Consider the following 24485-nt stretch of genomic DNA (forward strand, 5'->3'; position numbering starts at 1 on the left):
AGTTTTGACCATTGCTTCGGTAACCACAAAGCAACATTACTTTTCTAGTCTCATCTGAGGGGCCTTATTCCTTCCCCTGCCCTCCACCCACGGTATCATTTCCTAGTGAAGTGAAATCTGTACAATGTTAGAGCTATGACTATTTTTGACCAGCAGGAGGGTCAGTGACATGTAGAAGGAAACCCTCTTATTTTAAATTATTTATGTTTCCCGACTTTAAGTTCGCATCCTACAGATACTAAGGTCTAATGTAATCACTACCAGAAGAGACTGGGCTTCTATACTTCCCATTCCCTCCAGTCAGACCCAGATACTCAACTGCAGTGTTAGATTAGAAAGCAGCGAAGAGCTAACTCAGGAGATGTACTTATTCCCAAGTCTGAGGACAATGTTTTTTGTGGGAGTTAAAAAAGAGAGGGGGGTGGGGAGGGAGAAAAAAAGAAAAAAAAAAGGAAAGATGAAAATGGAGGGGATTTGAGGAGATCTATGTGATAAGTCTTTGGTCACCAAGACACTACAGCCTGCCCTGAAGTGTTTCTTATTATGATCCTCAGCTGTAGTACCTGCTTCCTTTCAATAGCTGCCTTGTGGTGGCCACAAACACTGAACACTGCTGTGGACTAGGAAATTAGGGCCCAGGCAGAGTCATAGGGACTTGGTGTGAAGTTCTGCAACCCTAAATATCTGTGGGAAGGAAGAGACAAGATAGGAGAAAAAGAATTGGGCTAAAGATTAAGTTAGAATCAAGTTGTTTTTTCTTTCCTTCTTTTTTAAAAACTCATTTAATCTTTAAATCACTCCTGCTGGCATGCAAGAATCCTAAATAAGGGGTTAATAAAATGCAATAATTTATGATTTCATCAAATAGACAAGTCTACTTTGCCCATGTCACTAAAATGTAGATAAATGACAAATATATGAGAACAGGTCCCATAAGAGCTTTAGCTGGATTACTAGAATTATTTAACTTTTAATATTATTAAACCTATGGGCAGGGACCAGATATTTCTGTTATGAGAGAAAGAAAAAAACCCACCACAACACAAAAACACAGACAAAAAACTTGCACAATTTATATTCTCAGACCCTGAAAACAGCTAGAATGCCATACAATTCTCATGACAATTTAGGATTTCTTTTAGTTTTAAGATGTGCCTTGAATTATGAACAACAACAACAAAAAAAAAAACACAACAAAAAAAACCCACAGAGAAAAGCAACACAGAAATAACTGCTGAGTTCAAAAGGGACACTTACGTCCTGTACACCTCTTCCAGTGCTCTTGTCCCACTGTCAGCAGCTCTTTCACTCCATCATCCATTGCTTTGGTGAACCTACCCACTGCATCACATTTCTGTTCTCTGTGGCATTTGGAAAAAGCAAGAAGAAAAAGCAGTTTAACAGATGCATTATGCTAACTTTAAATGCAATATTGAAATGTTTAGTAGTGTCAACTAGGTCTTAAAAAAAAAAAAACTAAGAAATTAATTTATTCCTTGAATTCTCTGCCATTTCACTGAGGTCAGAATTTCCCTCTTTAGAGACAGGCATTTTTCATTCTATTTTTCCCTCCCTCTGTTAAACATGTGGTAGTGGACATCATTCTTCCTAGAGTTAGTTACTTAAAAAAAAAAAAAAAAAAAAAAAAGGCTACTAGCTAAATATCCTCCCCAGTGAGATCAAATAATAACAGAACAGCAAAATCTGATTTGAGGAAAACACATCCCTAGAGCACTTAACACAAACAAAAGGACCCCACATTTACAGGAAATTAGATGTTGAAGTAACAGAAGTAGCAAAATTCATACAACAATGAAAAAAATATAAAGAAAATAATTGTTCCAGATATTTTAATAGAAATCTAAAATAGGTGAGTAAAAATTAATCTAGCAGTTCTTCTAGGGAAGTATATATGCATAACTTTTATATTATATTGTTCAGTAGTGTTATAGAGAAGGGGGGGAAAAATAATCAGTGATGCTCAAAAGATAATTCTGAATTAGTATCTGCCTTTTTACCCCTCTTTAAGCATGTTTTCATGCAGCTATTAAAGCTTTCCATTAACATAGACTGCATACGCAGCAATGCTCTGTGAACTCTACAAAAGAAAACTAGACATATATTTTCTGATTTTCAATGAGAATTATTCAAACTGCATCAGATTTTACAAACACTCTCAGCCAAAGCCTGTATGAGACAGCTCTCACAGCAAGCAACTCTTTAGAGCCAGGGCAGCAACTCCAGCTGCAGCACAACCACCTAGAGGCTCCCACCTCCCCACCGGCACCTCCTTCCCCAGCTGGAAACGCTACCCAAAGAGTTACTTGCACAGAAACAGAATCTGGGCTTTCCAAGAGGCCCTTGTTTTACTCCCATTTTCCCAGTAGCAAACCATCTTTTAATTTTCTGTACTTCATACTTTAAGGTATCATGATCACAGAAAAAGTTCATGAACCAGCACAGGGTTATCATCCTTTGATCAAAACCAGGACAACACAGGACTGCCAAAGTACTAGCAAAATCGTTTCAGTAAAGAGTGTCTTTTCACTGAAGAACCTAAGAACTACTGAACAAGCTGGTTTGTCCACTTACAGGAGTAATGGCTTTCAAAACTGTGTTCATACACACTTTTAACAGCACCCCAAGATGCTCCCAGGCACTGGAACATGGTGTGGACATCTGAGGTGTGACAGCCACCCTTGCAATGCTTGGAGATAGGTCCCCAAAACCACCCCAGGTTGCCAGCCCCAGCCCAGGAGCCAATACCCTCTGGTGAGCGTTTCCCACATACTGCTTGCCTGCCCTCACCCTGTTTGGGGTCAAACTGTTTAGCAGACAATATGCTGCCGTTCCCTGCCAGGGTTCTGTATATAATACAGACTCAATCTCTCCTGCACCCTATGTACAAAATGCTCTCTCTGGTTCACCCCTTCGCCTTTTATATCACTGGGATTTATATAAAACCCATCACTTAAGAAAAGTAGTCAAGTTTGAAATCTTCACGTTAGAAGTGGAAGTGACCTAAAGATGTCCATTTTTTTTACTAGCGCAGAACTGCTACCACACAGCTACTATATACATTTTAATACGCACTGCATGACTTGGATAAAGCCTATGCTGGGATATTTTCAGGTGTAGGTACACTACTGCTTTCCTACTATAAACACTTCTACCTAGTTTATCCACAATTTCAGACACAAAACATTATCCAAGTTTCTATGTTCTACAACAGCAAGCAAAGCATGTCATGCATACTACATATCTTCTAAGAAAAATGATTAAGCCTGAAGGAGTGAAATAAGGCTGCAGAGTAAATCCTGTCTTCCACTCTATGAAACACAAAGGTCTACTACCAAGAGAACTCTCTATATAAAAAAGTATGTATATATAACATATACATATATAAAATAAATATATCTATTTCCCCTTCCAGAAGGATACCCCCAAAAATAGTAAACCATTTAGAATTAAATTTGATAATTTAAGTCACTTTACATTTTTAATAGCTTTCCATGGATTCCAGATATTAGAATCATACTGTGTGTGCATTATATACAAGTCTTTTACAGAAACATTTTCCTTGATGGTCCACTTACAGTTATCCTAAGTTACTTGGTAAGTCTAACACACTTTGGAACTGTTCATAACTGAAGGGTTAAAGATCTAAATATACTTTCATAGCAATATAAAACATAACTACATAGGATCTGCTAGTACTCTATCTCATCAACTAGTTTTGCATAAATCTGTTTAGGATCAATATTCAGCCAATTAAGTCAGAGACATCACATAGAGTTCCACCAAGTTTTGGAGGGGATGATATGAAAATCTTGTATTCAAACAATTTTTCAGCTCTGCCTTGATAAATGCCTCTTCAAATCCATGAATATATGTGCACGCTTACTAATCTAGTTTTATATTAGCTCAGTATCTGTTGTATATCCAGATGCATAACGTCCATGCAAAAAGAAACCACCTTACATTTCTACCATGTCCAAGTCAGGAGCTTCCGGTTCCATGGTAGAAAAGATCAGGACTCCTACTGTTTCATCTTTTTCTGCCTTCCTCTTTCCAGTTTTCCACTCCTTGAGGGGAGGAAAAAAAAAATAAAATAAAAAAGGACAGTTTCACCACCAGTGTTCATGCATCTTTAAGGGCAGTGAATGAAATGTTTAGAAGAACAGTTAACCAATAGACCACCCATAAATTAAAACCTTTTAAATGAATGTTTCAGTGGGGCCATGGTTTCTTAAAGCTTCCCCCCCTCCTCCTTGCGCACTTTGTTTTCTAGATTCTGGGGTCAACAGACCGTTTTTGCATATTACTGAAATACAGTGTAAAAGCCATTATATTCAGCTGTCTCTGCATACGTGGTAGTGCCGATACCAGAAGATCATGAGACTATTATGCAATTGCCACACTAAGTTCTTAGTGCGAACAGATAAAAAGGTTAAAAATTCCACATGTATTGCAACATCTGTTCTGTTTGTATCAGTCCGTAAGTTAGATACTAAGAATTGCTGACCAATTATACAACTCTCCACAGGCCATCCAAATAGCACTTCACTGGGACTGCTAGTTACTATGTTACTAAGCCTCTACTTATAGTATCAGAGAATAATTCTGGTTGGAAGTAACCTCAAGAAGTTTGTAGTCCAACCACCTACTCAGACATGGTCAGCTGGGCTTTATGCAGTCTGGTCTTAAAAACTTCCAAGGATCATCTACTGTTTCAGCAAAATCTAGGTGTATTTAGAACTATGACTATTTTGAGGAGAAAGCAGCAGAGTTTTCCTGTTTATTTCCTCATCAGTTGATACCAAAATTAGTAACAGAGCTGGAGTTCAGTCATGAAGAAACCATTATTAACTGAAGGTGAAGATACTAAAACCATCAGAAAATGCTGGGGGGGGCGGGGCATGGGAATAAAAAAAAAAAAGGCTGGTTATATCAGGTAAGACTGCAGCATAATGCTATTACAACCCATTCCCATGAAAACTGTGTTTCTGAGGGAGGGGATTTTGTTTTTAAATATAATCCAGGATCAGACACATCCTAGATCAGCTACAAAGTAGCTTCTTTAGCAGAGCAGTACCAGTCAGAGGACCACAGTGATTACTAAGTCCAACAGAGACAGAGCAGGGCAACAGCCAGAAGAGTTTTTATATACATTCCTATTCTGCTAGAGGACCCAAACTCTATTGGAACAGCAAATAGCATGTCACACAAGCAACTTCATGCCTCATTATGATCAATGAACTAAGTTAGTAAACCCAGCAGTTTTCATCTCGTCACTACTGCCTGAAGGCTACAAAGCTGAACTCTTATTAAACTCGAAGGGGGATGTTGGTGTGGGGGCGGGGAGGTGAGCAATTCCTCAACTTCAGTCTGTGTGTGAACTTTATTTCCTACCTTCTCATCTCGGAAATTGAGGAACTGCTGGAAAACTTCACTTTCTGAGACAACAGGATGGCGGCACATCCTCGTCATCCAAGCTTGCAGTCTCTCCATACGCATTTTGATAAATTCTTCTTCAAAGCGTCCTGTTATGCATTGAACAGTAATTATTAAATTTCTACCCTAGTACTCTCAGCTTTTTTTTTAATTAAAACAGAATCTGTAATTCATCTGGTGAGTTATTAACCATTTAATGACTGAGAACTTACAAGAAGGAAACATTATGCTGACAGATCAGTACTCCTCCTTTTAAAGATAGTCAGGAAATATTAAAAACCCATAATACCCACCCACAATTCAAATTAATTGGGGGGAAGGGGGGTGGTGGTGTTAATAAACTTTCAGATAGAAACATTAGGTATTCAGATGACCCAAGAGATAAGCTAGGCACAGCCTCAGAATGCAGGTGTTTTTCCAATACAATCTAGTAAATCCTTGGTCAACATAACGCCCAAAAATGTTGGAGAAAAAGGAACTAATTTCCAAGTTGTCATGTCCTAGCTAACGACGCATTTAAAAGTGGACTGCTCATATACAAATAGTAGATTTAAAAAAGCAGTATTTCCCATAAACATATTTCTATATAGGTAAATGAATGTGTTGGGGAAAAAAAACTCAAAAAACCTCAATAAATCATATGTATAAACCAGTTAGAATACATACATGTCAGACTGATTTTTTTGGTAGTTAAGAGATTTTAACACAAAACACAAATTTTAACACAAACAAGTAACAGATTATTTTTTTTAAAAGCAGGAGTGCATCATCACTCTATTTACATAACCTTTTAGTTTTAGCACAAACTATCTCCTTGAGAGAATTTTTTCAATCAAAAAAATGCAAGACAGCAGACTTCTAACGCATATAGTAAATAGGATGTATTTGAAAGGAATGAGAGATTCCTCCAGCACCCAACTCTTCTAATTTCCCATAGCAGCACAGATGACAAACCTTGAGCATATGTACTCTTTCAGTATAATTCTACTGTATAGTTACTATGGCAGCAGCTCCACACGGTTGAGTTTTTTGTGGTGTGTTTTTTGGTTTTGTTTGGGGGGAGGGAGTTTGGTTGGGGGGAGGGGGGTGGTGGGGGTGGTTTTTTTAATTGCAAATATGGAAACGAGCAGGTAAAGAACACAACTAGTAAAAAATGGATATAGATACATTTCCTGCAACTTAGCTAGGAAAAAACAACCTTATAAAAAATCAACTACTAGGAAGAGACTTTATATAACCTGCAGTAATACCTTGTCACCCTTAATCTATACTGAAACATCCACAGTTACTCCTGCTAGCCTAAGGAATGCAAGGCAGCAGGAACAGCAACAACTGGAAGTTATGCTGGCCAGTTAGGCATATCATCACCAGCAAATCATGATCCCAAGCAAAGTCAGTCTATTTGTGAGAGAGTCTTGCTTTGCCAAGACTAATGGACAGAAATACTTTTCTAGACAGTCTTCAGAAAGAAGCCTCCTAAACACAATGAAAAATAAGCACCATCTTTTCAGAGTTTCCCATAATGTTTCAAAAAAAGAGAGAAAAAGAGAAAGAGGCATGCTTTTTTTTTTTTTTTATGACACAAGCTATCCCCTCCCACAGACTCCAGAAGACTGAAATCCACAGGCAAGGTTTAAATGTGATTCCAAACTCTCAAGTCTTTAAAAATACAGTTACAACAAAATCTAGAGATCCCATCAGGTCTTCTGGTTTCCTTTCAGTACACATGCACATGTTTAAGCAAAAATACTGGTGAATTCTAAACATGAGACTAAGAGGAGGGGAGGAAGTCGCTTCCTCACTTTTCAGTTTCCTCGGCATTTATCCCAGTATCCGCATCAATGCTCAGCTTTCTTCAAACACATCAGAGCTGCTGCATTTTCAGTGATGCCCACAGCCACACGGTTGGCGGCATGCCGGCTTTTGTATGTTTGTTATTGGCTGGTTGTCTTAAAGCTGTACAAAAATCTTACCAGAAAACACACAAGTGGAAATAGGCAAAAAGTAATGCATTTTCCTCCTATACAGGTGTCCAATTCTCTTCTTCACAGGTACTCTAGCATACTCTTGTAGAAAGGAAACCAGAGACTACTGAAAACACACAGGCATTGCCATATTCACTTTAAATGCTCATGAGTTCAGTCATTCAAGCGTCCAGTCCCACTTTTCTTCAAGTCAGAACAAAACATTTCCATAAGCTTCAGAGTTTGGTCAAGCTGAACTGACATCAAACCAGGGCAGAATGTTACACAAATCAAAGATGTTTTCTAAATCAGTTTGTCAGGGGATGCTCCCTTTCCTCCAGGAGCTTTGCTCCAAAGCTCCTACAACATAACATTTACAAACAAATACAAAAGAAAAGACAACATGCACAATCCCCCCCTCAAAAAACATTTCTCCAGGCAATCAGCAAATATGGAACATAAGCAGTTATCTCTTCTTGCCAATATAAATATTCTTTTCTGTGGTAACTGGGGGTGGGGGGAGGGGGGTGTTTGTTTTTAAAAGTCACTGCACTAGATAAGTAAACCTGAGATCTGAAATGATGCTCTTAGTGCTGATTTTTTTTTATCAATAGGCCATCACAACTCATAGATTCTGAATGGTGAAAGGTTGGGGTTTTTTTGATACCTTCTTTAAAAACAGTGGGAAAAACAAACAGTAAGAAATAACTGAACCGTGTAAAAAAGTGATCTCCTTACTTCTCATCTCATGAATTCAAAACTGGGAACAATTACCTGTTACTTGCTTGTCTGGGAGGGATGGGATTGGAATGGCTAATCCGAATTTAACCAGGAGACGCTCATACAACCAGTCAAAGTGCTTGTATCTGTGGTTGACAGACCGATTAGTGTTCTGTAAAAGAAACACAACTCTGAAGTTTGACAGGCATCTACAGATAGTGACATGAAATAAGTGTGACCAGAATAGTAAATATGTGGAACGTAAATAAAATTTATGATTTAGACCCTTGACCCTGTAATTACAGAAGAACTTGAAATGCTAGAACAAAGTAACTCTGAGGAAAAAAGCGTGACAACTGCCACTTACTCTTACAATCCTGTTACCAAGTCATGCAAACTGTATTATTTATATATACAAGTGACCCATACTTGGAAAGAGAAGACCCCATTTCAGATACACTTACAGTGCAGGTCAACTGATATTCAATGTAGCTCTTGAGACCATACATTTTAGAACCTTTTTTGGGATCTGCCACAACACAGTCAAATGTAGAGGTAGGATAAACCCACATTGGGCCATAATCACCAATCTGTAAGAAATTGCAAATATTATCTTTAAATACATCATGTTGTACCAGCTGCAAACAAGGAGACAAATACTTTCTCTCTTCAATTGAAAGTTTCCATTGATTTCAGAGAGAGCTTGACAGTCAAGAAATAGAGGGGTTTCTCACAACCAGAGTTGACTAACCACAGTTGTGTTTATCTGATTCTGATTTTTACAGTTTTTCCCAAATAGCAAAAGAGTGGTAGATTCTAGGGATTGCTACTTCAACTACATTTCACCAGAACAGCATATATCTAGAAGAGTTTGGTTTTTTAGATCAGAAGATGACCTGACCATCACGACTGAATATTCCAAACCTTTATGCATGTAGTTCCTATATACTAGATAACTATCTAGATAACTAATAGACACTGTAATGCATTTGCTCTGCCTCCCAATCCCAAAAAAGGCTTTTTTTCATGATCACAAGTAATGCAGATCCAACATGAGAAAAAAAAGTTCTGAGAAAAAAAATTAAAAAAAAATCAGCACACTTAGAAGAAAGGAGGAGTTAGGACTTGACCCTGAAAAATCCCTCAATGATATATGACTCTGGAATGTACCCTACCACAACTTTAAAATACTTAAAAGGTCCACAGTTCTATTACGGTAGTTGTAATTATATGTTCAGTTTCTCTTTCTTCTGACCCAAATACATATAGCAACCCTGAGGCTAAATGTTAAGTTGGGGAAAAAGGGAAGGGTGGGGAGCATAAAAACAAACACCCACAAGAAGAACCAAAACAAAACCCCCCAACCCCAAAAAAACCACACCACCCACACACAACTACACACACATCTCCAGCTTACAATTATGGGAATTTTCTCTTTGGGTTTTGCTAGCTGCTTTGCCAACAGATACTGTTCCATCCCAGGTTTTGCAAATCCAGGAAATCTAACAATAAAACAAAGTAGTAAGTTACCTGCCGCTATAGGAAAAAAACCCTTAGTATTTCTCAAGTATAGAAAAGAATTGATGTGGGTTACTTAAACAACCAACAATTTGCCCTGAAAAGGCAGAAAAGTTTTAGCAACTGACCTCCAGCTTTTATTTGTGTAATACAGGCCCCTCTTTCCAAGGCAAAGTAGCTATTTGTGCTCTGCAGCCCATCAGAGCAAACATAACAGGATGGCACAGAGTAGCATCTGCCACTCCCCTGCAGTCCACCCTCTCTGGAAATGCACACACACAGAGGCACATGCACACCGTTCTCCCTTTTCAGATGAGAAGTCAATCAGCTGAAAGAACGCCAAACTGCAGATTTATCAAGCACTTCTAAATATGAGTTATGTTAAATAACGTATCAACCAATCAGAAAGAAAACCACACACACACACACAAAAGTCACTGTAGTGTCCTTAAACTCTGTGTAAAAAGCCTTACAAAAAGCAAACGGTGGCTCTCTTTCTAATTAGGAAGATACTTAGCCCTTCAAGTATGGACAACCTCCTGCCTGCTTGCCAAAACACAAGGAGTAAAGTAGGGCTTACTTCACAGACAAATAATGCTCTTAAATAAGGTATGTTTATGCTGGTTATACTCAATGGGTTTGCAACAAGTAGATGCCACAGTGATGCAAAGGTACAGTTGCAAAACTGGACAAAGCCTCTGCTGATGAACTAAATCAACTGTCTCTGCATGACTAGTTATTAATTTTAGTTACCTATCCGAGGAGACCATTATTCTACAAATCTCTTCCACTCTGCTTTCATTCACTTAAAGATTACCACACGGTAGCTTCTCAGAGTAACAGTAGTTTAGAATAAACAAACATTAAGTTGTAACGTAAGATATAGTATAACCCTGACAAAGCTTCATGCTATTGTAAAATTGTTATCTAAAACCCAAGCTTTCTGTGGCTCAAAAATGAACCTGGGTGGTGCACAGACACAGGAGAGCAGAACTTTTCCCCACTCGTAGCAACTCAAATTGCTCCCCAACTCTGGGGCAGCATGTCCAATCACTCTCACCGTATGGACAAGCCATCCATCACCTTTCATTTTCACTAAGCACACACAGTGTTAAAGACAGTTCAGTTTTAAAGACCAGTACATTCAGAAGTTCAGACCTTGCAGAAGTGTCATTAGCCTGTATAACACCTCCAAAAATTATACAGCTTTGTCACATACTTTCAGGCTTTCATGTATCTGTGTTCTCTGATCACACAGGGAGAATGCTGAGCTACAAATCCATCTCCAATTTTACCCCAAAACTGTAATATTTACATTGCATATTTCAAGAAGGTTGAATGGTCACACATTTACACATCTTGACAAATTCCAATTCTCTTCAATATATACACATTTGCCCCGCATTTTCCATTACTTGTTAAGTGGTAACTTCATAGCAGCTGCACGAGAATTTCCACGCTGGACCCCCCCAGCCTCTGATGCCTCAGTCTCTTTGTAACCAAGGTAAGACGGTGAAGTTGATTTTGGGTCATCCCAGTCATCATCCCAATCATCGTCATCAGCAGCGGCTGAAGTACAGGAGGGGGCAAGGAGGTAGGGAAAGGAGAAAGTTAAATATTTTCTCTTTAAAAGCAGAAGCAGCTACCTCAGCACTCATACACAAATAATCAACAAGGTAAATACATTAAGAGCTAGTTCAGCCTTCTGTTTTATGATTCCTCCTCAATTACCTCTATCCCCACCAAATTCAACCTGCGAAACACTACACTAGAAATGTATTGCGGGGAGGGTGGGTGGGGGAGCAGTGGGTAGAAAGAAGAGATGCTGGTGTGTTAAGATTAATTCAATACTTTTCCATATTCATAGACTCTACATTAGCATTCCCCAGTTATGAGTTCTCTTAATTTAGGCCTTTACTACAAAAAGTTAGAGAAGCCTTCGGAAAGGCTAGCCATTTCCTAAAATTCAGGATTTAAGAGATTACTTCTTCACAGACCTGAGGGCACAAATTCAAGGGTGTTTAAATTCCAGTTACGCAAGCTGAACAGCATGCCTGAGAATAGATCATGTATGCACAAGACTTTGCCTTGCCAGATTTCCATGCAAGTTTGAGGTATCTGTTACAGTGGATCCAATTTTTCTTTTTTAATTTTATATAAAAAACCCTATTATTTTAGTGTCCAGTTTACACATGTGGCAACATGCTACTAGGAAACTAGTTTTGTTTTGTTTTTTAAGTAAGCCATGTTCTATAGTTACAAAAGATTAAGCAATTCTTACCTCTACTGTCCACCTACTCTAATGTATACAAAAATAAGAGCATTATTAGCATACCTGGTCCTTGATATGCCTGTGGATGACCAAATGCTGTGGCTGTCTCCCAGTTATTTGAAGCACTGTTTCTCTGGCCAGCTGCACTTTCAGGTTTCGTCGCCCAGCTGTCAACAGTGTTTCCATTATCCCAGTTCCCAGACTTCCCAACGTTCCAGCTGGACCAAGGATCACTGGCATTGTTCGCCTACATCGTATAAAGACAAAAGTAAAGAAGAAATTGCTGAAGAAATAAGCAACAACCACGTACTTTCTTCTTGAAGTCTTTGATCTCTTCCTGATAGGCTATGAATTTGCATTCAGTACTTCACTAATTCCATTTAGGAGCAGCTGCCAAATCTTACGTTCCCAGCTACACAGCTCAAATGCACTAAGCACCTGGAAGAACTGATCAGCTTTCCAGCAATGTGACACCAATACATACTAATAAGAAAGTTACATCTCCTCAGGGGAAATTAAACTATTTGTTCCAACAGTGTTAGGAAGCACTCTTACCCATGGTAATTATTTTACACCAACACCATAAGCATGGTGCATGTGAACTATTAATTACATAAAGCCATGGACTAATTAGCACATTTAAAACAGAAACTCAAAAGTCAAGAATTAGGTTTTTTCAAATGCTTATTTTATCAAGCTCAGATTAGTGGCTTTACTAAAAGCAAATCATACATTGCCCACCCACACCATCACTATTGGTGTGACAGTTAGGGAGTTAGGGCCAGCAACCTGCTCAACTTCCCTGTCAGCGCTTAACTCATTCACAGCGAAGACAAGGGAAGGAAACAAACATCTGCCAGGGAACAGTCTGGCATCTCCCTGTAGGCCTACTCTCTCAGCATAAGCTTCTGGTGAAGGTAATCACACATACCCTTCTGCTGATGCGGTTGTGGAGGTGGAAATGTCTGCTCTACACTCTTTCACTGCCATGTCTCTAACTACTGCATCAGTTTGTCAAGTTCATCTGTCAGTAAGTTGGATTAATAGCTTAGCATCCTGCTCAGCTTCTTGATTTTAACACTACACTTTGAAAAAAGCATTGACTAGTTCAAGTGCAGTCTACTCCAGACACTTAGTACAGAGACTAGCTGGCAGAAAGGTAAAAAAAAAAAGTACACAAATCAAAACCCTAACCCCCAAAGTGTAGGAGAAAGAAGGAGGAGAAGTGGCAGGAAAGCAAACAAAGCCTACAAAGCTTGTCTTGTTCAGCAGAGGAAGAAACTGAGTTTTGTAAATGGAAGTCTCAAAACCTACAGAAGCTGGTGCATTATTTTTATCATGAAGCAGCATATCAAAGAAGGGATGCCTAATATAAATGAATTGCTATCAGACTATAACATTTCCATGAATCTTAGAACATTTACCAGTACAGAAAATTTAATAGGACTCCCACTAAAAGCCAAATTATTCTCTGCAAAAACATTGACTAATCTTGTTTCTTACACAAAATACACACAAAAAAGGTACAGCTACTCCACATTCCATTTTTCTCTGCTAAAAATTCTCTCCTCTTATTTCAACTTTGAGATACTACTTAGGAATAAGAGCTCTCGCTTTAGTTTTTCCTAAAATAAAGTCACCTGACAGTCACTGCAGACACTATCAAACCTTTAAGACTTGAAAATACTGTTGATATCATGTAACATTTGTTCTTTAGGTACAGAATCCCCAGGATCTGGAAATTAAGACCAAGCCCCCAAGCTGTGGGGAAATCACCATTCAGAAGACTCATGAGAATCGGTGAGCCTCTAGGAACGTATGAGTTCAAGAGATTATGTGGACAGCTTCTATACCAATAGGTTGGAGGAATTTATTTATTTATTTATTTATTATTTTTTTTTTAGGATGAAACTGATGCAAGAACACTACTCCCTATGGGAGCAGTATCATTGAGGTCTACTTAATTCTTGGATAGCTGATAATGCAGGGCTACTCTCAGCAACTACAAAGAAGTTGCTGGTAGCTTATACCAGCCTGCTGTTCCTATGATGTTCACCTGATAAGAGTTTATGTAAAAAGAAATAACCATACATGCCATCAGTCAGAGTTTATTGTCTTTCCTAAATGAAAACACATACGCTGGGGCCCAACCACATGGAAAAGTGTGCCTGCTCCTAATATAACTTAGAGCACCTAGAAAAGAATAGTTTGCATAATGTTCATTTGCCTATACTTCTGCAATATAAGTTGTGCTGATTACTGGCAAATGAAAGCCCAGAAGTGGGATGATTGCCAAAAGGCTGAGTAAAGTTTTCCTCTTCTCTGTAGTTCATGTGAAATCTGGTACATGTGACTATATTTCTCTGTAGTTGATGTGAAACCTTAAAATCTGCTGCAAAACAAGGGGAAGGCAATAATATTAACACTGGGTACACTACTAAAGAATGACTGTCAAGAGCGATCATCACCATAACTTGCAGACAGTTGCTGATATACACTAAATGCTGTACAGCAAGGGGAAATGGATTGCTTAAATTGCTCTCTTGGATGCCTTATCTCTATGAAGCACTATCCAAATCAGAAGATTTTACTTCGGAGGTGTCCAAGAAAGCTCTGGGGTAAGCTCTTGCCCCTTGATGTATCGCCCACAGGCTATAAAAGGGGTAGCATATACTATTCCCACTCAGCAACTTTCAGCCAAAGGGTCCACATTTCTTTCAGAGGCGCTGGGAAAGAGGGTAAGAGATGGGTTATGAATGTAGATATAGATAACACCTCTCAAAGAGCATTTACAGATCTCCTTTCATCTTTCTTCAAATGTTTGTTTGTATGCACACACACTGTGGACGCTTCTAAGTGGTAGCCAAAAATCAGTAAACGTGGAGAAGGGTTCAGGAATCAGGCCTGCCATCCTCAAGGTGTGATAGCACAGCTTTTAATAAAAGGGTAGTCTCAGCTCCAGTAAGCAGTTCTGTGGATCTCAGCAGCTGACAAATTCTGTACAAGAAGCCATTCATGTGGCTTAGCTCTGGTTGAATAAACCCTAATTAAGCCAGCAAGTATTTTGTAAGTGATTACATTACATATTCTCACACCTTTAGTTTTCCATAACTGAAATTGATAATCCTCTGATCTCTCTTTACTCAGCACAAAAAAAAGATGAAGAGTCCTTGCAAGAAGGTATTATTTAGTCAATATAACTTGATACAGCACACCTAATGATCCAAGTATGCAAGCAATCTCAAATGCAAACACACAAAAAGAAATGCCACACCACACATAATTAAGAAACTAATCAACCTTCAGATGAAACGTTGCATCTCTTTGCTCCTAAAGGTAACATCAAACAAGTACACTGAGATTAAATTCAAGGATAAATTTAAAGGCAGCTGATTTTCCCTTTTGTAGACTATTACGGACTTGCTCGCTCCTACTGTTCTAGGAGAAAAAACACCACAAAAAGGTTATTTGGGAAGAGGCAACAGAGGGAACATATTACTAAAGATTTTAAGAGTCTTCCATTAAGTGGAAATTCAAACTCACTATAGAAACAGACCATTACTGGTGGCGGGCTGGGAGAGGGGAGGAGAAGTCTAGTATGTTTTTGATGATCTAATAATAGCTGAATGAGAAAAAATTCCACCACAACAGGAAAATCCTCAGCTTGGGGGTGGAATGTCAGTATCTTTACCAAATGAATCATGAATTAAATAGGAAGAAATGACATCTATGCTATTTTCCAGAGAATCCAAAGTTATAGACAGTAAAGCTAAGGTAAGTCACTGAGGCATCTCTCTGCCCTGGCTAAAAATCTTTTTTTGACCTCTTGGCTAACTAAGTTGTTCCTGGCAGAATCCTTCCTCATATTAATGCACGCCCCTGATGGACAAATAGATCCATTCTACTCCTGAGGGACAAAAGCCAAACCAAACATCATGTTCAGATGCTGAAACTGAGTACCTAAAAAGATCTAGGTAACTGTGCCACCAAAAATTACAACCTCCAACCATAAGAAACGCCCCTTGAAATCTACTATGAGAGACAGAAGCCATGCTGAAGCATTGAATAGAGAAAGTAAGTCTTATCAGATCAAGGGAAGTCCAGAACAGCCAAAGCTGCAATGAGAAGTGTTACACTCTTGAAGAGGGGTTGAGAAGAGACAAGGCAGCACAAATGGCAGAAAATACAAGAAAAGTCATGGTGGCTCAGCTGAATAGCTCACAGGAATGAACATACCTCTCCAGTTTTATAGCTGCCTTAGTTACCTGCATGGAGACAAAGCCTCAGGCATACTCAGACACGACACTAAACTCAAGTTCTTTAGATAACAGCCTCTGAATAGATACATAAGAAAAGTATGTGAATATAGACAGTCACCCTAAAAGTCAAGCTTTTTTCCTCCAGGAAGAAATGTGAAAGGCTAAAAGCCTACTCTGCAGCAATCGGAACTGCATTCACTGTGCTGTATTTACCATAGCGCAAGTGTGCACATTAGCAGATACTAAAGTAGCTGCCATGCCCATGATATTTTATGCCCAAACTTTCTTCTTGGTAAATCATCACCTTTGCATTGTGGTCCTGGGCACTTCTTCCACTTCTATTGTACAATTTAAACATGCGTTCTCCTTAAAGAAAGCCTTTAGGAAAAGCAAAAGCGGAGATAGGCTAGACTTTAAGGGACAACCAACATATGGGACTCACATACTAAAATGTTCCTGTGCATAAATACATGAAAGCAACAGGAGAGAGGACCTCCAGAAGCAGCTGACAGGGAGGCAGCAGCAATGCTGTCCAAGGAACCCATTTGTTCCTCAGTTGCTCCTATCATCTTGCTTCCTTCCAGAGGAAACCATCATCCAGCAGCTCCACTCCAGCCCCACTGCCCCCTTCATAAAGCAGTCCCTGCAAAGGAGCTGGGCTTTGCTTGCTCACAAACCACATAAAACCAAGGCACACCCACTGGACACTCCTTGCTTTCAGCGGGAAACAAACCAAACCACCAGTGGAAGAACCAAGTTACTACCATGAAGAGCAGAGAAGTTAGTTTTTTGTTCTTTTCCTACTTCCAATCCCATTTCCTTACCTGGGAGCTTGTTCACAGCCAAAATAGACTAGAAGCTGCATTGCTGCTGCACAGTGCAGGCACAGGATTCCCATCTATTAACTCCTGATTCAGCTCAAAAAAAGCCATGTTTGAAGAACAGAATGTTTTTTTTAAAAAGATATAATTTAGACTTGAGCAAGGAATACTCTGTGAGGCAACAAGGGGAGGGAAAAAACACATCTATTGTCACCCTGACTGCTTAAAGGAAATGCCTTGTTTCTTTTAAATTAAAGTTTCCTTAGTTTCAACTTTCAGCCACTAAAAATCCTACATACATTTATTCAATGGAGCTCTCGCAGGCTTCTGGTTTTGTTACTCACACCTGCACAAGTAAATGGCAATCAAGTCACCTCTTTATATCCTTGTCTTCTTTTGAGCTGATTTTAATCCCTAATGGTTTCTTCTTGAAACGCAGATGAGAATTTCAGACAGTTTTCCAAGTAGCAGTCACAGCAATGCCAGAAATGGAAGAAAGACTCCCTGTTCCTCTCTGATGTTCTCTAGACATCCCAGGATCAGGCTACAAAGATTAAACAAGGCTTTATCCTTCCTTTTGGGGAAAAGCACTCTATTTTTGTTTGGTAACAGAGGACAGGGGGTTTCCTTGTTGCCTGCTTTTTGGAGGAGGAGTTGAACAACATTACTGGCTAAGGCTTTTCAGCTTACCACTTTCAATTACAAATGCCCGAGATTCCACCTTCAAATAAGCGCTTAGTGAACCATGAATGACAAAAAAATTAGAATTGGGAAGGAAACTATATACTGCAGTAAGCCCTCTGCTGTGGGAAGGGGATCGTGCAAGCCACATGCCACTGTAAGTGTGCAAGCAAGTAGAAACACTGGGACGGCTGACAAGACTGTCACCATTATCAAGTTAAAATATTCCTTATACAGTCAATGCCAAACTACTAGACCATAAGGCTACCTCATGAAATAAGAGGTCAAATGAAAACAAAGCTACAAGAAAAAGAGCATGCAAACTGTCAATTGTGGAAAACTATTTCAATAGTCAGATTTTGCCCAAATGTATGGGCACAGATGAAGGTGAGGAGTGATCACAGTACTACTGTTTAACAACTTGCTGCCCAAGCCTTTGCATTCCACTGGGATATCCACAAAAAAAAAAGCTCAAGACAACTCCATTATTGGAATTGGTACAATCACTGTCATATATTCGACAGTGATTTTTTAATATGTGAATGCAATTCATTTCAAAGCAAGCAAGCCACTGTTTCCAGTACTGAAGTTACTGCCTGGTACTTCAGTTAACCAAGAATTGGTCACAAATTCTTGCTACCAGTCTGAATGCAATATTGCGATTGAGAAGGAGGGGTGGGGGGGAAGAGTTACTTTCAAATTACCTGTATCAATGGAGGATGTTATAGTGTCATTATATGTAATGGGAACTAGAAGTTACTAATCATGAAAGCCAAACTAGCTTAAAACAGTCTGGATATTTATTTTATTTTATTTTACTTCTGAACAGTTCTAACCCACCAGTTTTGCTTGTACTTCTTTTCAGATATCTTTTGCACTATGCCCTTCTAGACATGACTTAAGCACACATAGAGGCAACTTTACACTTAATCTTACAAACATCTACATTTATGCAGAGTTAAGGTTTATTAGTCAAGGTAAAAGTCATTTCCAAAAACCACAAACAACTGTGACTTCCATGGTGAACCTATCTGCATATTTCATAAGGTAATTTAGCATACTGGTTTAACAAGACAAACCGGACTCAACCAAACATGAGTGAGTCACATTTCCCATGACAATACTTCTACTTTACTGCACACACAGCAATGTCAAAATTGAAATGCTGTTACAGGAATGCAATAATATGCATGTCAAAATTTCCACCTAAGTAGAATAGTGCACTCTTAAGAGCACTATACTTATTTCCTTCAATCTTCACATTTATTGCTGCACATAGCAGTTTGGGGGAGGGATTTATGGTATGCACATTTAACAATGTTAATTTGCCTTTCCAGCACTAAGTTCCGAAGAGTGTAAAAGATATGAAGTAAAGCTCTGGGAATACTTTCTTTAGTGTCCTCCTTATACACATTCAACAACTTACGTCTACAGACCAGGTAACTTAAGAGTTGCCTCAGCTCCTGCTCACCATACTACATGTTGTCACTATTTATTCACCCTGCCTATACAGAAGTTCCACAGTTTTCTGAAGGGAAAGGATTTTCTACACATGACAGTCCATTTATTTTCATATCCTTCAACAACTGTTTAGAGGCTTATCTTTCTTCTACAGGGAGAGAAACTATCCCGAGTGACTTCATACTTACCACTAGATAAAATACTACAAACATGAGAAGTTTCTGTTCGTTGTTTCCTGTACCCACTCACAGAGCCTTGCTGCTCTGCCCATAAAATAACTGAAGACACAAAACATGGATTCACTAAGGTCACACTGGAATTGAAAAATCTGCAATTCACAAAAATACAAACTCTCGGGATACTTATTGTATCCAGAACTAAGAAGAGCTGTACAGTCATCTTGATAAAGTAGACTTGGCAGTGACTAGAGAATCAGTGTCAAGAAAAGGGAACAAACTCCTCTACAAATACAACTTATGGTTAGCTAGAAGAACTATTTTTATATCTTAAATACTGTGAAGGCACATCTACAGCTCTAGCGTCAACACAGCTGGTGATCCACTTCTACCCTGAAACAGACAGGCAGTACTCCACTTTATTTTCATTTATACATTTTTAATACTAGTTTTCTCTTCTCCAGAAGGCGGGGGCGGGGGGGAGCGGTGGCATGGGAAGGCTAGACTTCAAGCTCTAGAGGGAAGGGAGGAGAAACCATACAGACTAAAATATATAGTATATTAAAATTTATAGCATTTCTAGCTCATGTTCAAACATGCATGTTACACAGGCTGTAAGTAGCTGGACTAATTGTACATACAGATTGTTTACAGACCACTAATGAGACTACTGTAGAAATTACAAAGTTTTAGCTTGTTAACAAGAGAACTAGTTTGGGCCAATATAGTTGCAATTTATTTAAATTTAGATGGAATCTAAATAACTCAGATAAACACTATTGTTAAAATGGAAAGCTGATATTTATTCACAACTTCTAAAACATTTTCAGTTAGATAAATGAAAAACCACCACAAGTTGTGGTTTAGAATGGAAAGAGAGATCATTGCTGTTAAAACAGCAGTTTTGGAGCCTGGAACACATGCAAAATAAATGCAAGTACATCTGTCACTTGAGATGCACTAGTCTTTATCACCAAAAAAAAAACCCAAACCCAAAACCAGTTGGAGGAGACTACTCAGAATGAATTGTACATTAATGCTTGTATTTCCATACATACTTTAATTATGAAGGTATCAAATGCCACCAAGCTAACAACCTCTTGGTCAACTGCAATGAGAAACACTATTTAAAAGTGTGAAATGATATCCATTGTTGCTACAGCCCCTGGAAGCATCTCAGCATCAAAGAAATATCATGATAGAAAAAACATACCACTCATTTTTAACCAGAAATGAGAAATTTTGTGTTCAGTGTATTTCAAGATGTTTATTTGTTTTAACGTGCCAAAATTTATATTCACTTCAGTGCCATTATTGCTTGTGTTATTCCAACACCAGAAGAGTTTACAGGTAACTTACTTTTAATATATATATGCATGCAATTCTAACAAATGGAAAAAACATAAGTGCTGACATACTTTACTCACTGGTTGTTCCAAATGACAGCCTAAAATTAGCAACCTGCATTGCTGCTCAGAGGAACAGTGGATTGACAGAGAAGAAAGATTTCTCATTTCCTTTGCTTCATGTGTCCAAGGGCTACAAGGTCAAAACAGCATGAGACCCATACAAAAGCATGCAGCCTCCATCTTTGGCAACTAAAGGTTACTTAAATTGTATTTTGTTGAATAATTTTTTAAAGGCTTTTCAGATATCAAAGCACAAACATTATGGGCAGATGTAGCATTAAATTCTCCTACCTACTTTTCTTCTGAGTGTGAAAATAGTCACCTTGAGTAATTTTTTTCCCTTGTTTGTGTATAATTAGCTTCATTGCTTTCTCTGATTGCTTTTGTCTCCCCAGTATCTTCTACAGGTAGGTCTTTAAAAGAGCAGCTGCCAGCTTTACCAAGGCAGCTATTGGTGGGACACTACTGATGCAAGGAATGAGTTGGGGAAGAGTGAACTCCCAAGGGTCATGTGGAATTCTCCTCTCCTTAGGAAGTACCTCTGTGCCCCTTTTCTACTGTCACTTTATATCTATGACAAACCCAGGTCAGGTACAACACCAAAGTGTTGCTGTTGTCATTGTATCTCTCTCAGTGAAGAAAAGGAAGTAAAAGCAGCTGCTTTTAGTAATTGCTTATTAATTGCTTTTCAGGAGATTATTTACTGAACAATAACAAAAAACCTTCTTAGAAAAGGACAGACAGGGAGTAGGGCAGTGTTTGAGCTGATGATGTTTTCTTAACACCAAAAAGTTATGGATTCCAGAGCAGAAAACCAAAAGCCTCTTGTTTACTTGGAAAGCAAAAAGGGACGGGTATAGACACAGGGAGGAAGTAAGTTTTATTTTGAGAGACAGATGCATGCATAGAAACTGATTTGGGAAAATTGTAATGATTTATGGTTCTGTATTATGCAGCATTACTACTTAAGAAAAGCAGTTGTCCCCCCAGACCTATCAGGGCATATGAAGATATGCTAGCAAAATTATAATGTATAAAGCTAAAAAATAAATTTGTTGGAATTTTTTAAAGCCCTGTCAGAAGCACATTGCCATTTGAGATATATTTCTAAACTGATAGGCTAACCAGTTCAGAACTTTAAAAATAAAACTAAGACAGAAAAAAAAGTTACAGACATGAAGTCTGCATTCAAATATAACTGGTTGTACTGGTTTGGGCTGGGATAGTTAATTTTCTTCAGAGTAGCTGGTATGGGGCTATGTTTTGGATTCATGACCAAAACAGTGTTGATAACACAGGGATGTTTTAGCTGTTGCTGAACAGTGCTTGCACAGCGTCAAGACCTTCTGTGTTTCTCACTCTGCCCCAGCAGCAAGTCAGCTGGGGGTGCACAGGAGGCTGGGAGGGTACACAGCTGGGACAGCTGACCCCAGCTGACCAAAGGGATATTCCATACCATACAACATCATGCTCAGCCGTAAGTGCTACAGGGAAGAAGGAGGAAGGGGAGATGTTCAGAGTTATGGCATTTGTCTTCCCAAGGAACCGTTACGCTTGGGAGAGCCCTGGTTTCCTGGGGATGGCTAAACACCAGGCTGCCGATGGGAAGTAGTGAATGAAATCTTTATTTTGCTTTGCTTGCGTGCACAGTTTTTGCTTTACCTATTAAACTGTCTTATCCAAACCCATGACTTTTCTCACTTTTACCCTTCTGATTCTCCCCCCCCATACCCTTGGGGGAGAGTGAGCAAGCAGCTGGGTGGGGCTGAGCTGCCTACTGGGGCTAAACCACAACACTGTGGTTTAACTCGTCTCTTAAAGAAAGCAAAAAAAAAAAATCCCACATTCACACATTTCAACTCAGCTAGATTTATTATTTTTAATAAGGCTTGGTACTGAAAGTCTATGCAACAACCTGCGGTTTTTTTACTTACTGTTTGAAGAATAGAAGGAATTATAATTAAAACATCTTTTGACTTAATGAAATCGGGGAGTGGGGGTGTTGTGTAATTACGTGTATGTTAAAGTGACTTAATGTTTACAGAAGGTAATTCCTTCAGTACAGTAGTACTAAGAAAAATCCCAAAACATCCTGTTTATAAATAAGTGCTTTGATAAGGTCTTCTTGTAATAAACTTGTACCCCCCCATATTACTATAAAATGTAATAGATAGCATAAAATGTCAGCATTTAGGAATGCTACTATTTCTTATTCAGTCCACCAGACTACGTTTATGAACATTTTAGTTCCCACTACTGTGCCACCTCTAGCATCAATTTGCTTTACATTGCTACAGCATTTGTCATTTTTCTTTGCTCTCCATAGCCTGAACACACAAGTTTCATTTAAGATGAAGTGCTTTGTACATTGACCTAGTCACTCATTAAGGCACTTGAAAAGAGTCAATTGCTTGCAATTGTACATCTGTACACAGATCAGTCCCAAGTGCCTGAATGAACTCATGTCAAACAATGTAAATGTTATCATAACCAAATGCAGAGTAATACATGTAGGAAGAAGGGTCATACCCAAAGTAGAAGATTGTATTCTTATAGGCTGTGGCTCTAAAAGAGAAGCCAGTATGCAGGGATGAGCAACTCGGTATAACCTCCTGATGCAGTATTACAGGAATCAATGCAATCTTTCATATATTAGGCCTTTCCACACCAGAACAGCAATGTCAAACCTGTTTGACATCATGCGATGTACACAGGAGCAATGCACACATTTTACAGACAGGTCACAAGACCAAAGAGACTGCAGAAGAAAGCTTTTTTTTTTTGTGAGCAGGAAAAGTGTCTTAAACCAGACAGATAAAACAAACAGAATTTCTTAATCAGGAGAACAAGTAGCCATAGAATTTTTGCAGGGAGAAAACACCATGCACTAGAGAGCTCTCTGATCTGGGAGAAAGGCCTAACAGCTGAAAGTGGAAGCCAGACTGCTTAGTATACAAATTAAATTCCTATTAGCAATAAGCTACTGGAAAAAAACTTGCCAGATATGTCAGAAGCTGAAGAAACAAGTCTTCAAATCAAGATCTGCTGTTTTTTTAGAAAATACAAATATAACTAAACAGCAGTTACAGAACTCAGTTATATTAAAAAAAAACTTGAGAAAATGGAAATAACTTATGACATAAAATCCTACCCATGCAACAGGATGGTTTCTACTATGAAAAAAACAGGAAAACAAAAGACACAAACACACTAGCCTGAGGAAATCTGCTTCCCCTGCATCCTGCGTGGCCTTGGCTGCATCCAGGTGCACACTCTCCCCTCTCTCTCTCTCTCCCCCCTATTAATGTTAGCAATATAGTTTTACTATGATGTACTATGGTACACTGGTTCTCCCAACTATCTCACACTGCATTTGAAGGATAATGGAAAGGAATAGGACACATAAAAGCAAGGCACTACCAAGCTGTTCACCTGAAGTTACCCCTTTCAAACACCTGTTATGAAGAAACTGCTATTTGTATGTATTACAGGGCCAGTACACTGCTGATCCTGTGTAAAGTGTATTGTAAAGTGACCATATTTTAAGCTTTTCCCTCCTCTAGAAATGCAGCTTCCAAAACTAGGTTGCCATAGTAATTCTCTATTATTTAGAATATAATAGATACCTTTATTTCAACCTTTCCCCCTATACAGGCAAGGGCTTTTTTCTTCCCTTCTCCAGGCACAAGTACCCTGTGTTAAGCACAGATCAAGCTCTGACAGAATATTGTGAATGGTGGTAGAGGTATC

The 24485-nt window shown here is 38.8% G+C and overlaps 1 protein-coding gene across 1 annotated transcript in view; it reads right to left on the bottom strand.

Annotated features, from left to right (window-relative positions):
- The window catches only part of SNX9 (sorting nexin 9), a 64419-nt gene that overhangs the window by 14813 nt on the left and 25121 nt on the right, over positions 1 to 24485 (bottom strand). Inside the window, exons 5-12 of the mRNA XM_049800082.1 lie at positions 11992 to 12175; positions 11072 to 11225; positions 9556 to 9640; positions 8603 to 8728; positions 8193 to 8310; positions 5413 to 5543; positions 3982 to 4085; positions 1258 to 1361 (exon numbers count right to left, since the gene is read on the bottom strand). Coding sequence (XP_049656039.1) covers positions 1258 to 1361; positions 3982 to 4085; positions 5413 to 5543; positions 8193 to 8310; positions 8603 to 8728; positions 9556 to 9640; positions 11072 to 11225; positions 11992 to 12175 — 1006 coding nt within the window. The remainder of the gene's footprint in view (positions 1 to 1257; positions 1362 to 3981; positions 4086 to 5412; positions 5544 to 8192; positions 8311 to 8602; positions 8729 to 9555; positions 9641 to 11071; positions 11226 to 11991; positions 12176 to 24485) is intronic.

Source organism: Accipiter gentilis, chromosome 5, assembly GCF_929443795.1.
Source record: "Accipiter gentilis chromosome 5, bAccGen1.1, whole genome shotgun sequence".
Taxonomy (NCBI): Eukaryota; Metazoa; Chordata; class Aves; order Accipitriformes; family Accipitridae; genus Astur; species Astur gentilis.